The sequence below is a fragment of the Hipposideros armiger genome, unplaced genomic scaffold (genome assembly GCF_001890085.2).
Source record: "Hipposideros armiger isolate ML-2016 unplaced genomic scaffold, ASM189008v1 scaffold_218, whole genome shotgun sequence".
Classification (NCBI taxonomy): domain Eukaryota; kingdom Metazoa; phylum Chordata; class Mammalia; order Chiroptera; family Hipposideridae; genus Hipposideros; species Hipposideros armiger.
The window spans coordinates 545165-559044 of NW_017731568.1; the positions used below are offsets into that span (position 1 = coordinate 545165).

Sequence of the window (13880 nt, forward strand, 5' to 3'; positions counted from 1 at the left end):
GTGAGCGGCCGTCCAGAAGCCGGCAACTAATCTGCCTCACCCAGGAAGAGCGTAATGATGGTGCCAACTTGGGCCAGTTAAGCAACGTCCTCCACAACTAGACTGAAGAACAAAACAACAGCAACTTGTCTGTTCCCCTTCCCCAATTCCCCAGCACTGTTCCCATCCCTCCAATTCCCCAATAAAAATCTTTATAATAAAAAAATAAAAATAATAATACTTTAATAATTATGTATTGTGCCAGGTGGGTACTAGACTTATGGGAGGGATCACTTCATACGTTATATAAATGTGAAGTCACTATGCTGTACACATGAAACTAATATAATATTGAATGTCAACTGTAATTGAAAAAAAAAGAAATACAAATGTTAAAATATATAAATAGCAAAAAAAACTATAATAATGATTTCTCAGTTTTAAAAAATATATGCAATATGCATATGAAAGGATATACACTAATGTTTTCTTACAGACTCTGGATGGTGAGATTACAGGTTAAATTTTTACTTTCTTTATACCTGTGTTTTCTAAAATTTTCTTCAACAAACTGGTATAACTCTTATAATTGGAAAAAGAAAGTTACAAACTAGAAATTAAAGGTTTTGTAACCATATAAGATGATGCCCAAGATTCTCTCTCCTCTTATAACACAAAATGTTTGATTGAGGAGTTCCCACATAAGTCATAATTGAAAAACAATGACACATGCCACACAGCCAAATGTAGAAGTGTATATATTATAAAAATTAGAAAAGACAGTTTTCAGTTTCTCTTTTTTTAGAAAGGGTTTGTTGAATATTTTTTTAAAGTGAAAGTAGTTTACTGAATAAAGATCTACTCCATAGTGAATATTTTTTTATTACAAAAACACAGTCAAATAAAAGAAAATTTGAAAAAACAAATGAAATTATAGATAATAAAAAGCACTCAAACTCACAACTCAGATAACTACTGTTAACAACTTCGCATATTTCTCTATCTACACATATTTTTGAAACAGCTGAGATCAGAAAGTGTATTCAATCTTGTAGTCTTAAAATGATTGTTTTAAGAAATGTTTTGAAAGTAACATTTGTTGTAGAAAATTTGGAAAATAAAGATAAATACCCAAAAGGAAAAAATTCTACCAAAGTAGGTCACTATTAACATTTAGGTGTGTCATTTCACCTATGTAATTATATGTATATATGTGTACATTCATACACAATGCATGCATACACACGGATAAATGAATAGATAATAGGGATCATACTGTAAAAAATGTCATCTCAGTTTTGGCTCAAGTATTACCTACCCATAGACTGTCCCATCTCCTCAACAAATTTAACTATCACCCCCAAGTTAAGATCTTATTACTCAGTTTTGTTTGCATTATGTCACTTAATATGGCTTAATATCATTCTATTCATTTGCTAGCTTATTTGTTGATTTATGGTTCCCACAACACAAATGTAAATTTTATGCCAGTATGCACCTTCCATAGCATGTTCACTATTGTATTCATGATGCCTAGAAAAGTCCCTAGGCACACAGACAAAGGAAATATTTATCACAAAAATGAAGGAATAGTGTGGTAAACTACTTTTTTCACTTTACAGTGTAACATGGACACTTCCCACTGTCATTAAATAAGTCTCTACAACATGACTCTTAATGACAAATTGTATTCTATCTTACGGAAACGCCATAATTCATTTACCAATCCTATTGTTGGGCATTTAGGTTGGTTTTCAAAATTTCATTATTACAATTGCTTCTAAGATTTTACAACTCCAAATACTTCTTTGGGATAAATTCTTAGAAGTGCTAGGTCAAAGGCATTTTATTAAACAAAACAAAACCAAGCCCTTTTATACCACCCAGCAAAATTGCAACAATTTACATTTCTAATAGCAGAGTATAAATGTACCAATTAATATGCTTGTATCCTTGGCATCATATTTTCTAAATCTTTGCATTATGTTAATCTGCATTTCTCCGATTTCTAGTGTAATTAAAATTTTCTTTTAATGTTTTTGAGACATTTGACCCAAAACTTCACCCCCTTTGACTTTCTTATTTTATCAGTGAAGAAAATATAAACATGTCTAGGAAAGAAAGTCATCACTATTTTATGTAATTTTAAGTTGTGGATAGGGTGGGCCAGATAAGAAAATATTTATATCATTAAATAAAGAAAAATATTATTTGGAACTCAATTTCCATTGTACTCTCTTAAATGATAAAAATTATAAAGAAAATAAAACTTACTTCCACTGTTTGATATATTGTAAGGGATTAAGGTTGCATCCTGCATCAGTTAAAGCTTTCTTGTATTGTTCCAAATCAGCCTGAAATAAACAAAGAATGATATGACAAAAATTTTACTTTCATGAAAGAGAAGACTATTTTGTTTGTTGTCATATGATTATTCAAAGAGTTAGACCAAAGGCATGAGTTTAAATTTGAGGGACCCAAGTACAGTGGGGTTGTATCTTAAGTGGGTATCTAAGTGAGCACCTGAGACAAAAATGACGTATAATGAAAATTACCTTGGACGGGCTCCCAAATCACCTATAAAGCACAGTATTTTGTAATCCCCAGTAAGTCCCATAGAGTCATTTTTGTTCTCCACTGTTGAAATAGATGGCCTTCCCTTGGGATAAGCATCAAATGAAAGGTTTGGCTTGACCAAGAATATTTCAAAATGAGAAACACCAGGGAATGACACTGACTGAGGGGAACGGCAGATTCAGGTTTTCCCATCTCACCTTCATTCTAGAGGTCAAAGTCATTAACTAAAAGTCTTACACTTTTTAAACTATTGTTTTTTCTTTCTTGCTCTTTTTATTTCCTGATGAGCAAGTCTATTGTAGTTGAATCTGTGTAATTTACAGGAGCCTATCATCATTGTAACTCCATCATAAAAATTTTGTAAGAGAGAAACTTTTAAGCGCACCTTCAGCCAGAGATGTTTACTACTTTGCATTTTTGGGCCTATTAATCTGATATCAGTGGTTATAATTTGCTTTAAGCCTCTTAATGATCACTTAAACTTATGAAAAGACATAATCCTTACCAAAAATAGATGAGAATAATGCGGTCACATTAAAAAAAAACAAAAACCTTGAATTAAGTTTTAAATTCATATATTCTTAAGATAATAGAAACAGGCTATTAGAATCCCCTAAGATACAGGTACATCCTTATTAATGATAGATATTTCTAAAAAGAAAACTATACTTTCTGACTGAATTAAAATAAAGATCAATAGATATATTCCTAGGATAAAGCAGAATTGACCTAAAACAAATAATTAGTTCAGTTTGCTGTTTTAACATGCCAAAGATTTTTGACCAAAAGAAGTCCTGCGATATATCAGACATTAAAAAATAAATGCTAACAGCAAAGGAAGTTTACAATAGTCATATCATTCTAGATGTCATCTCCAAGTTTCTTATACTTGTTGCTTATCCAGTAAAATTATACTAAGTTAACATCAGAAACAGTTAACAGGTCTTTAACCCAGCAACAAGATTGGTACAAAAATCACTGTTTTCCTTCACATTGTTAATTTCCTATACATAAAAATATTTTTCGGGCCGGCCAAGTGGCTCAGTTGGTTGAGAGCTTGCTCAAGAGTGCGAGCTGTGAGCAACAGGGTCACCGGTTCGATTTCCACATGGGCCTGAGCTGAGCTGCTCCTAAGCTGCCAAAAGGTGGCAGGATGGCCAAGGGGGGAAAAAAAAATCTTCCTGAAAAGCAACTGATGGCTTATTACAGAAAAAGAAAACAACAAAATTACCCACAATTCATGCTTCCAATAAAACAAATCTTCTGAAGGAAAATGTCATTTTCTAATCATTCTTAGAAATTTATTCTGATATAAAGTAGTTATTTCATTGCAATACAAAAGTATCTCAACTTCATTTTTATATGAACCATATGACATGAATCTGAAGTTTGATCTTATTAAATATTTACAGAACTTTGGAACATTGGATATTTGTTTTCAAGCAATTCCTCTATATTCTATAATGGACATCAGTTTTAACACAATCTTAAAATATTACCAAACTTTTACTTTAGGTTAAAAATTAAATTCCTTGAAAAGTAAATAACTATCAGTAGCTATAGCTTAAAGAAATGGAACTATTAAGATCATCACAACATGAGAAATGTTAAGACCAACCTTTCAAAAAGAATAGCACACTCAGTTACCTTAGCTCAGAATAGCTACTTTCCAGAAATAAGTGTTTTGGCCACTTGGATTCAGTTCACATCCCAACAACTTAAAAGTGGTCAGACACTTCATGAGTGGACAGTTCTCTTGGTGACAATAAATACTGCTATAAAACTCAGCAGTGAACAGAACCAGCCTTAACAAACTTTTTCTTTTAAAGAAAGGAATGAAGTAGTTATTTGGCCATAATAATTTTTACTTCTGTTTTTGAAACAAACAAGTTATTTCCCCTTCCTCCCAATAACTGAATAGAAAGGACATACCTCAGAAGGCGCTTGCTGTGCGCTTATATAATAGATAAGAAACAGCCTCATTTTATCTTCTGGAGTTCCGGCTACAAAGGGGAAAACAGAAAAACAAAACAAAACACTTCATAATTCTGATGGCGTTCAGTCAACACTCATGAGTATATCAAAATTCAAGGCATATATAAATGTGACTAGACAAAATATAGTCCTTGATTCAACTGGTTTAAGATTACAGGCACTACAATTACAACATGTAAAATGCAGATATGGAAAAAGATTAAATACTTTGGGATTTAGGGATAGGATAGGAAGTATCTCCAATCTACCTTCCAAACTGTGTATTATGTTGAGGTTCTTTTAGATATAAACACCGAAAGAGAAAAAGGTATAGGCAGGATAATCATACAATTCTAAAACGATACTACTGAGATGGAAAAGGGATGTTAGTAATAATTATGTAAGGACAACTGACATGAATGTGGGACTGTCCTGGGAAACTGGTTGTACGGTCACTCTAGGTATTAGGTTATGGAGTCTTGCTGGATAAATCATCTAGATGGGCCTAAGGTCATTCTTCATAAATTGGGGTCATGACCTAAATACTTATGTTTCTTCTTTCTGAAGGGTATAGTACTTACACAAAATTTGGGGAAATAATAAATTTATATTAAAACGAACAATGCTGCATTATGTAGAATGTATTTTAAGATAAAATATAATTTTATTTTAAGATAAAACGTAATACTTCAAAGAAATTTCCTGCTTGCAGTAGGTGCTTTGAGCTACTACTCCTAATACCCAAAGCCAAAAACTGTCCAGAGAAACTCATTTATTCTCCCCTATGCTACTGGGTGTACTTTGGTACACAGTGATAAAGGTCATAGCTTAACTGTTTCACTCCTCAACAAATCATATGCACTCTCACTTCAAATTGTGCCCTAATATTCAAGAACTCAAAATTGTTATATTTTATTATAGAATAAAAACTAGGAGAATTTTTTTTAATATGACTGATGAACTAGCGACTTTTTTTATATGATTTAGAATGCAGACACCCATTCTCAAACTATCCTTACTCCCTACAGATGACACAAAATGGTAATAAAGACCAGTGATCGATTCTCCCAAGTTGCCATATTTACAAATAAATATTGTATCTTGGACATTTTGAGTATTAGGTTATGAGATTCAGGATCTTGTTTAAATCCCAGGAGAAAGCTGATATATGTATTTTTTTCTTTTAGCAGGTAATTAGCTGGGATGGGTTCAGGCCAAAGTTCCTCCCACCTTCCTATGGGTTGTGGCTCAATCATTAACTCTACTTTCAAAACCTTTTGCAGTGCTGCTAGGACCCGTCTACTGCCCAGTGGCCAATACGGGAACTGAGAGGTCATCTAGCCCTTCACCTCTCAGTCTTTGGAATGCTGTTTGGGATCAGATTCACATACGTGCAGTTCAGGGGTGAGCCCAGGAATTCATAAACAACTTTACTGGGTTGCTCTCCAAAGCGCCTTCCTCTCTGGAATCTCCCTGGTACTTCCCAGTTCCCTTGGCCCTCTGTTTCTGGTGCTCCAGCTAAAAAGCTTGGCTTTAGTTACTCTGCTTCACTGTGCATTTCCTGCAACTGTGACTACGCAGCTAGAGGAAAAAAGACAGAAAAAGCAACAGGCCTTGCTCTAGGCCCTTGGGACCATGGCTCCTAAGACAGGAGAGAAAGAGTTTAAGGGGTCTTTGGGTCCCTGCTGTTGCTTTTAATATCCTTAGCATCTAGGATAGCCTTTTCTAATAGTAGGCACTTATTCTGCTTAAAGAAGGAATAGTTTCCATTATTCTTCAAGGAGAAACATTTTATAGTTGCTGCAGCGTTAATAAATGCCCCCAGCTTCTGCTAAGGTTCTTAAGTCATACGATGGTAAGGGCTGTAGAGCATCCTGATGCTTACAGTGACATTCATCACAGGGCAACCAAATGGAAATTGTAAAAATGCATCCTTTACAGCTGTACTCTAGAGCCTGTATAGCTACAGCCCGGATCCTCCTGTAACACATAAGTTGCTACTGTAAATGCTCTCTCCTTTCGGGTCAGAGTTTCCAGGCTCATTTTATACTTTCTCTCCCTACCTTAGCCCTGGAATCATCCACTTCTCCAATGAGTCCTGGTGTAAAATGGTATCTATAAGCTAAAATCTTTACTATTGGGGTATTGTTGCTCCCATATGTGTACACACATGTATCTATATTTATTTCTCTATCTGGCAAATACATGGTGAAAACACTAAATACCACACCAATATTTCCAATTCCAATCCAACATTACAGGGGTCATTCCAGTTTTCTCCATTTCCATATTTATAACCTCCTTCTTCAACAATGGAAAACCAGGATCTCTTTATATCATCTGATATATTTGCTAATTTAACCAGTCGCTTGTATGTAACAAATATCCTATCTCTGCTGCCATCCCCTTGCCTGCAGGGAAGCTTTCTCACTCCACTTGGGCTCTGATGCCTATAATGGACCCACCCATATCCGTGGCCATATTTCTCACCCCATGTGAGCTGAGGCTGGGTTGCTCCTGTACAGCAATCTGTTAGAACGCTTACCCCCCGCCCCCGTGTTAGAGTTTCCACAATGGACACACTGTTCATTTCACTTTGACTTCAACACTTCATAGGCTGATCACCAACCCTCCCCTTACCCCCACCTGGATGCCTGTCTCATTCCGCTCAGGTTCCGACTTCTTGTTCTGGGCTGAAGTGACACCAGACTGACTTTGTATAAATGCCTGCTTTGCTCTGCCTTACTTAACATCATTAAAAATAAATTGATTGAGAAAGTAAGGGGAAAGGAAAAAGAAAGGTTCTGTTTGCTTTTTTCATCAACACACTTACTTGCTTTCTTTACTCAAAAGTAATTGTAAATAACAAGGAATCTCTGAAGTAATAGACTTATATATGTTTTGCACATACCTTCAAAATTCTATGTTCTCACTACAAATCTAGCTTTTTAAAAGTGTGAGTAATACTTATGGCTTCTCATATGTTTTTATGAACAGAACCTTTAATTACAAATAATTTGTATTTTTAAATTATTTTCCAATTTGAAATAAAGTCTAGAGCTCATATAAAAACTCAAACTCCAGAAAAATCATCATTCAGCTGAATAGCTTGTGTGCAAAATATAAGATGAACAGGGCTTATGTACTTTTTACTTATTTTGGAAAACAGCTGAGATTTGAATTGAAAACTAATCTGAAAAGACCAATAAGTCTCTAAAGTTTAGAGATCTTTAGAAGCAAAAACCCTATGTAGATACCATGATTATTATAATTGACAGTAATAATTAGACTACATTTTCCAAGTACAAATAGTTTTAAGAAAATCGAACATACAAATATTTAGATAAATATAAAGTATAAAGGGATTGCATAAAGAGTTTCTTTTAAAGTGAAGTCCCTAAGTATTTAAAATAGAATTCAGTTTTAGATACATCATTTTTAGAAACTCTTTAGGGTTAAACCAAAGTACTTAGAAAGCACATCACTTAGAGACACCTGCTTTGAATGTTATGCCTTCAAATATTCCTGGCACCAGCAGAAAGTGGGCTTCAGATGTATTGCTTTAAATGAGTGAATATAAAAAGTACTTAAATACCATCAAAGAAAAGTTCAATGAAATAAAATGCAAATCATTTTTCCACTTTTTGAACTGCTGTGCTACAACCTTCTCAACAGAAAAGAGCTCATTTAATTATCTCATTATTAGCATATATTGTCAGAAAAACAATAATTCTATTCAGATTTTACTCAAATTGAAAATGCTGAATTCATAAGATGTGAAATTTACATTAACCTCAAATTTATGGTACATACCATCAGGGTCTGATATTATATCTAGAAGAGATTTATCCAGAGTAGTTTTGCTCATTATTTTTTCTTCATATTCAAAATATACATCTAGCTTTCTTGCCTGTGTCAAAATAAATATGAGATTAGAATACCTCAAGTAATAAAAACATACTAAGAGCTTCTCAGCTTACAAGTTACTATTTTCTATGATCAATTTTAAAAACAAATGTTCATTTCCTAATAGAATTTATTTTAAAGTTTTTTACTTTTGATCATGCACTTAATGTAAAAAACAATAGATTGACTATTTTGTTTACCATATTTTACTTATAAATTCAAAATTAATTCTGCATGTCATATTTATATTAGCAAAGATAAAAATCATACAAATCTCAATTGTACGAATTAGTAACTAGCATACAAATAATATTGTATTCCATTCAAATTAATGGTCATGTTCTGGTTACTTTTTTTAGTGCACAAATCCACATATTTTCACCTTAAATGGACAGAAAGTGACCCTAATTATTATCAATAGTTTTTAAATAAAACTTTTTCCTCATTAATATTCTCACTTAATACTTCGAAGTTTTAGATAATGAAAAAGTAGACAAACTTATCTTTTCTGTATAATATCTTTTCTAATTTAGTATTTGTTGATTAAAATTATCCAAGTGAAATTAACATGTTAAGATCCTTCAAGGTAAATGAGAATTATTATTACCAAGTAGCTATTAAATTATGCTTCAGTTAATAAGAAAGAAAGAACATCCTTTTATTGAAGGTGTTAACAATCTAAGGGGGTAGAGTAACCATTTATGAAATAAATTACAATACTTAGAGATACCAACAAAGAACCAAAATATAAACATAGAACATAATTAAGCTAAGATGACAGAATGAAACAGTTAACCAATTGTAGAGGAGGAAGTGATGAATTTTGAGTTTTGAAAGTAATTCATTTGAATTAAAGGTATCATACGAAGGCATAATCAGACTGGAGAAATCTGAATGGTAGACTAAGGAATGATTTTATATATGAGGCACAAGGAAATCAGTCAGCATCGCCTAAATCCCCTGCAGGGGACACAAGGCCAGAGGTTTTTTTTTGTTTTTTTTTAAAGATTTTTATTGGGGAATTGGGGTGATGAGCACAGTGCTGGGGAATTGAGGGAAGAGGAACAGACAAGTTGCTGTCCTTTTGTTCTTCAGTCTAGTTGTGGAGGACATTGCTTCACTGGCCCAAGTTGGCACCATCATTACGCTCTTCCTGGGTGAGGCAGATCAGTCGCCGGCTTCTGGACGACCGCTTACGGCGGCTGCTGGCTACATATGGTAGCCCATGGCAACCCACTGCCACAGGGGCTGCAGCCTACGCCGTCGCCGGCGACTCACGGCAGCTCAGCTCCAGGTTGAGCGTTGTTCAGCATCTTAGCTGTGGAGGGCAGTGTCTCTGGCCCTCATATGTGGGATCCGAACCGGGGCCCTCTGGCGTCCCAAGCCAGTTCTTAACCAACGCGCCACTCGGCCGGCCCAAGGCCAGAGTTTTAAATAGATGACATATTCAGTTTTAAAATCCAAACAACATAAACAGGTATACACTGAGGCCTGTTCTCACCCCGTCCTCTTCCGCCCCATTTCCATCTATTCCTATAGATATTTATTTCTTCTATAGTTTTTCAGTTTCTCTATGCAAACATAAGCAAATAGGGTCTATATCCTACTATCCCTCCATTTTCTGACACAAAATGTAATATACTATATTTTTCTGTCCTTTGCTTTCACTGAACAATATATCCTACATCAGCGCATGGAGAATTTCCTTATCACTGAACTCTTAATAAGATTAAACTCCCTGTTATAGCTCCCTGTTATAGGAGCTATTTTAGCTACTGTGTAAATCTACTTTGAATACCGAAACAGGTGAGGTGAAATCCAAGGAATGGAAAAATATAATATTAAAAATAGATCCATTAAAATATAATATTAAAAATGGATGAAAAAAACACAAAAGAGGTCTTAGGAAAGAGACCGTGGAAGTGGCTGTGGGGATGGAAAGGAAGAGACAGATATTTAATACTTAACATGGGAATGGATATGGAAAGAATGGATATGAAACAAGTCAAAGATAACTCCTGAGGAACTAGATGATGGTAGTACAAACTATGCTAATGTGAATATTAGATTGGGAAAGGCTAATTCTCTGTAGACTGAAGCCAGAAATTGAGGGGGGTGGGATGTGATTAAACAAGCTGACATTCAGGCCCTCACTATCTACTGCACACAACCTTTTCAGTTTTACAATACACTAAGATCAGTTTCCTCTAGTCACATCAAATAACTCACTGACTTTTCATTAAACACTGTGTATGCTTTTAATCCTCTAGGCTTAGGCTCGGGCTATTCTTAGCTGTTTTAGAATACATTCCTCCTCCATCACCTGCCTGGTGAATTCTACTTATTCTTCAAGTGCGACCTGCTTCTTTTCAACTCTTTCTTCAGTCTCTGTTCTTTCCCCTTCGTGCCCCTCCCCCAGTCTCCTCCTTGGCTGGAAGAATTTATTACTCTTACACATGTACCAATAGCACTTTACATACCTCTCCATAATAACAATAATCACACTGTATTACTCTTTTGTTTACATACTACCCTTCTAAAAATGTAAACTCCCTAGAGTATGTCGATCAATCGTTTAACCCTAAGAGTCTAACGTAGCGCCTAGCTCATAACATGTACTTGACAAACTATTTGTTCAATTTCTAAGCTAACAGTGGGACATATTCAGACCAAGTAGTCATCTTTAAGAGTCATGAAAGTAGATTAATGAACTTCTAGAAGTGAAAAATGTAAAGAACCAAGTCATTAGTGATTTTATAAAATTAAGTATGCTAAGTGCCATAATGGAATCTAACGAAGTCTTCACTGATTTATGTAGGTACAGACATTATATTCATTTTGTTCTTCGTGTATTAACTTACTCACATTTTAACTTCTAATAAGCAATGGAAACAAAATCTAAGAGCAATTTCGTCTGATTGTTAGTGGGTAGGGAGTTTCTTTTGGAGGTGATGAAAATGTTTTATTAATAAAATTACATTATGATTATGGTTGCACAACTCTGTGAATATACTAAAAAACCCTGAATTGTACATTTTAAATAGGTGAATTACATGGTATGTGAATTATACCTTAATAAAGCAGTTAAATAAAAGTAATTTAGCATTTCAATACAGAGATTGGGAGGAGGTCCATGAAGGAGGGAAAGGCGTGAGTTAGAGATTTTCTAACTTGCACAAGAGAACTACTATCTGTTCGGCAACTATTATGTACAAGGCACTTTACTTACAGCTATGGCTTTCAAATGTTTTTAAACAGAGAACCTCAGGACCTCTTTCTCAAACCAAATCTTCTGCAGAACCCTAAATATGAAATAGATACAAGCGACCCATTAAATGTCTCTACAGAGCTCTAGGGTACCAAAGAACAGTGTTTAAAAACTACTAACTTAGATGATCTCATTTTAATTCTCCAAATAACACTATGAGCTAGAAATTATTAGTCTCTTTTAAAGATGAAGAAATGGACACACAGAAACATAGATTTATTCAAGGTATACCAGAGTAGAAGTAGTAGAGAGTGGAGACTCAAATCCAGGTCAGACTCCAATGCACACCACCCACAAAGAGCAGGGAAAATTATATTTTCCTCAAGTACAATTTATTGCTTCCTTTGTATATGCTTTATGAAAGAAAGTGTATTTGTCAATTAGTACATGTTTGGGTTTTTTTTGGCAATACACATAATTTATGTATTTGTGGCAAAAAGGTATTTTGGCCAGAGATAAAATATCTATAGATCCTTCCTCAATTTCTTGAAATAAGGGATAATATTAAAAGAAACAATTTCTGTGGTCTTAAAGATTGATTATTTTTATACAATCTGAGTTCAAAGGAGAATACAATTTGCATAACAAGAGTTACATGGAAAACAGACAAGTTAAAAATATAAAACAAAGTAACAAGGTGAAGAGATAAACAGATTTCTGGTAGCGGCAATAAATACCACGAAAAAAATCAATAAGAAGGAAATTTTATAGAAAACCAAAGGACTATGCATAGAATATAAACTATATCTAGTGAATAGAAATTCTGAGAGCCAAGAATTTCTCAAAAATCCCTTTAGAAGAGCTTTGTAAAGGGGGGGAGGGTTCTGATTTTTAAAAAATTCTAGTGTTTTTCTAAAAATTTCAAAGTTATCAGTGGACAATCAGGCTGACGTTTTTCACTTTTCAGTACACTGCCTCAACATTTCTATCAAGTTAACGTTTTATATATATACACACACACATACACATACAGCCTTTTTTGACTGGCGACAGCCTGAGTTTGAAAAAAACAAAAGAGAAGGGGCACTCTTAAAAACCAGCTTTTCCCTTCCCTTACAATAACAGAACAATCTTAAGAGTCATCTGGAATGTACAAGTACAGTTGACCATTGAACAACAGGGGTTTGAACTGCGTGGGTCCACTTACACCCAGAGTTTATTCAATAAATATAAAGTTGGCACTCCATTTTCCCGGGTTTCACATCCATAGATTCAACCAACCACAGACCGAAAATGTTATTTTTGATTTCAACTTGGGGGTGGATAGTACCCCTAACCCACTGTTGTTCAAGGGTCAACTGTAGTAATACAAATTTTGCCTTTTGAAAATCAGTACCTAAGACCATTTGTCCTATGACCCATACCAGACATACATGAATTCTCTTTTCCTTCTGACAACTGAGGGGTATTTTCCCTTCTTTTTACTGTTCCTCTTTCCATTCTAGCTACAGACACCTCCATTCTGGGACTCCCTACTCACTGTTAGCTACAATTCTCATTTTTCACCTCAGTCAGTGACTGGTTGGTGACGAAGTCTATAGTAGTATTTCTTAGCCTTCCCTCTTTTCCAAGCCCCAATTCTATCCCCTAACACTAGTCAGCAGTGAAAGTAAAGGCAAGAAAAAATGAGTTATACTTCTTTTTACTATTAATATTAAGAATGCAAATATCCTCTCCCCGCTACTTCTCATAGGAGAGAGAGGGGATGATGATAAACCCTTCTCTGTTGCAACACAACATTAGGAATATTCCACATTATGAATTTAAATAGGGTTTGTAGGACAGGGAGCTATCTATCACATAATATCTACAGGAAAGTACATCCTAAGCTAAAATGAACTTAAACTTATACGTTTAGGATATAACCTATAAGTAAGTTGAAGATCATTTATACCCTCACCTTTCTTGTTCTTTCTCTCTTCCTCATATGTTTAGTTCCTATCATTTTTCAGGGCGGTATATGGACATCACATCCTTCAGGTGGGAGAACCTGTATGCCATATTATAATAGTCTGTGGTATGTATTACCGGTATGTCACTAGAGTATAAACTCCTTACAATTACTTGCTATTATTGAATGCCTTGTGGCCTGCAAGATGAATGGAATTCTCCAAAACTCAGTTGCTTTTTATAATATAACAAAATAGCATGTTAATATTGTGGACGGAAAAGGTGC

At 34.6% G+C, this 13880-nt stretch overlaps 1 protein-coding gene across 2 annotated transcripts in view; it reads right to left on the bottom strand.

Moving 5' to 3' along the window:
- The window catches only part of SCFD1 (sec1 family domain containing 1), a 94642-nt gene that overhangs the window by 26562 nt on the left and 54200 nt on the right, over window positions 1–13880 (bottom strand). For both annotated transcript variants that reach the window (XM_019654285.1, XM_019654286.1), the window contains 3 exons: window positions 8344–8440; window positions 4489–4559; window positions 2254–2333 (listed from right to left, as the gene is read on the bottom strand). In XM_019654285.1, the coding sequence (XP_019509830.1) occupies window positions 2254–2333; window positions 4489–4559; window positions 8344–8440 (248 nt within the window). The remainder of the gene's footprint in view (window positions 1–2253; window positions 2334–4488; window positions 4560–8343; window positions 8441–13880) is intronic.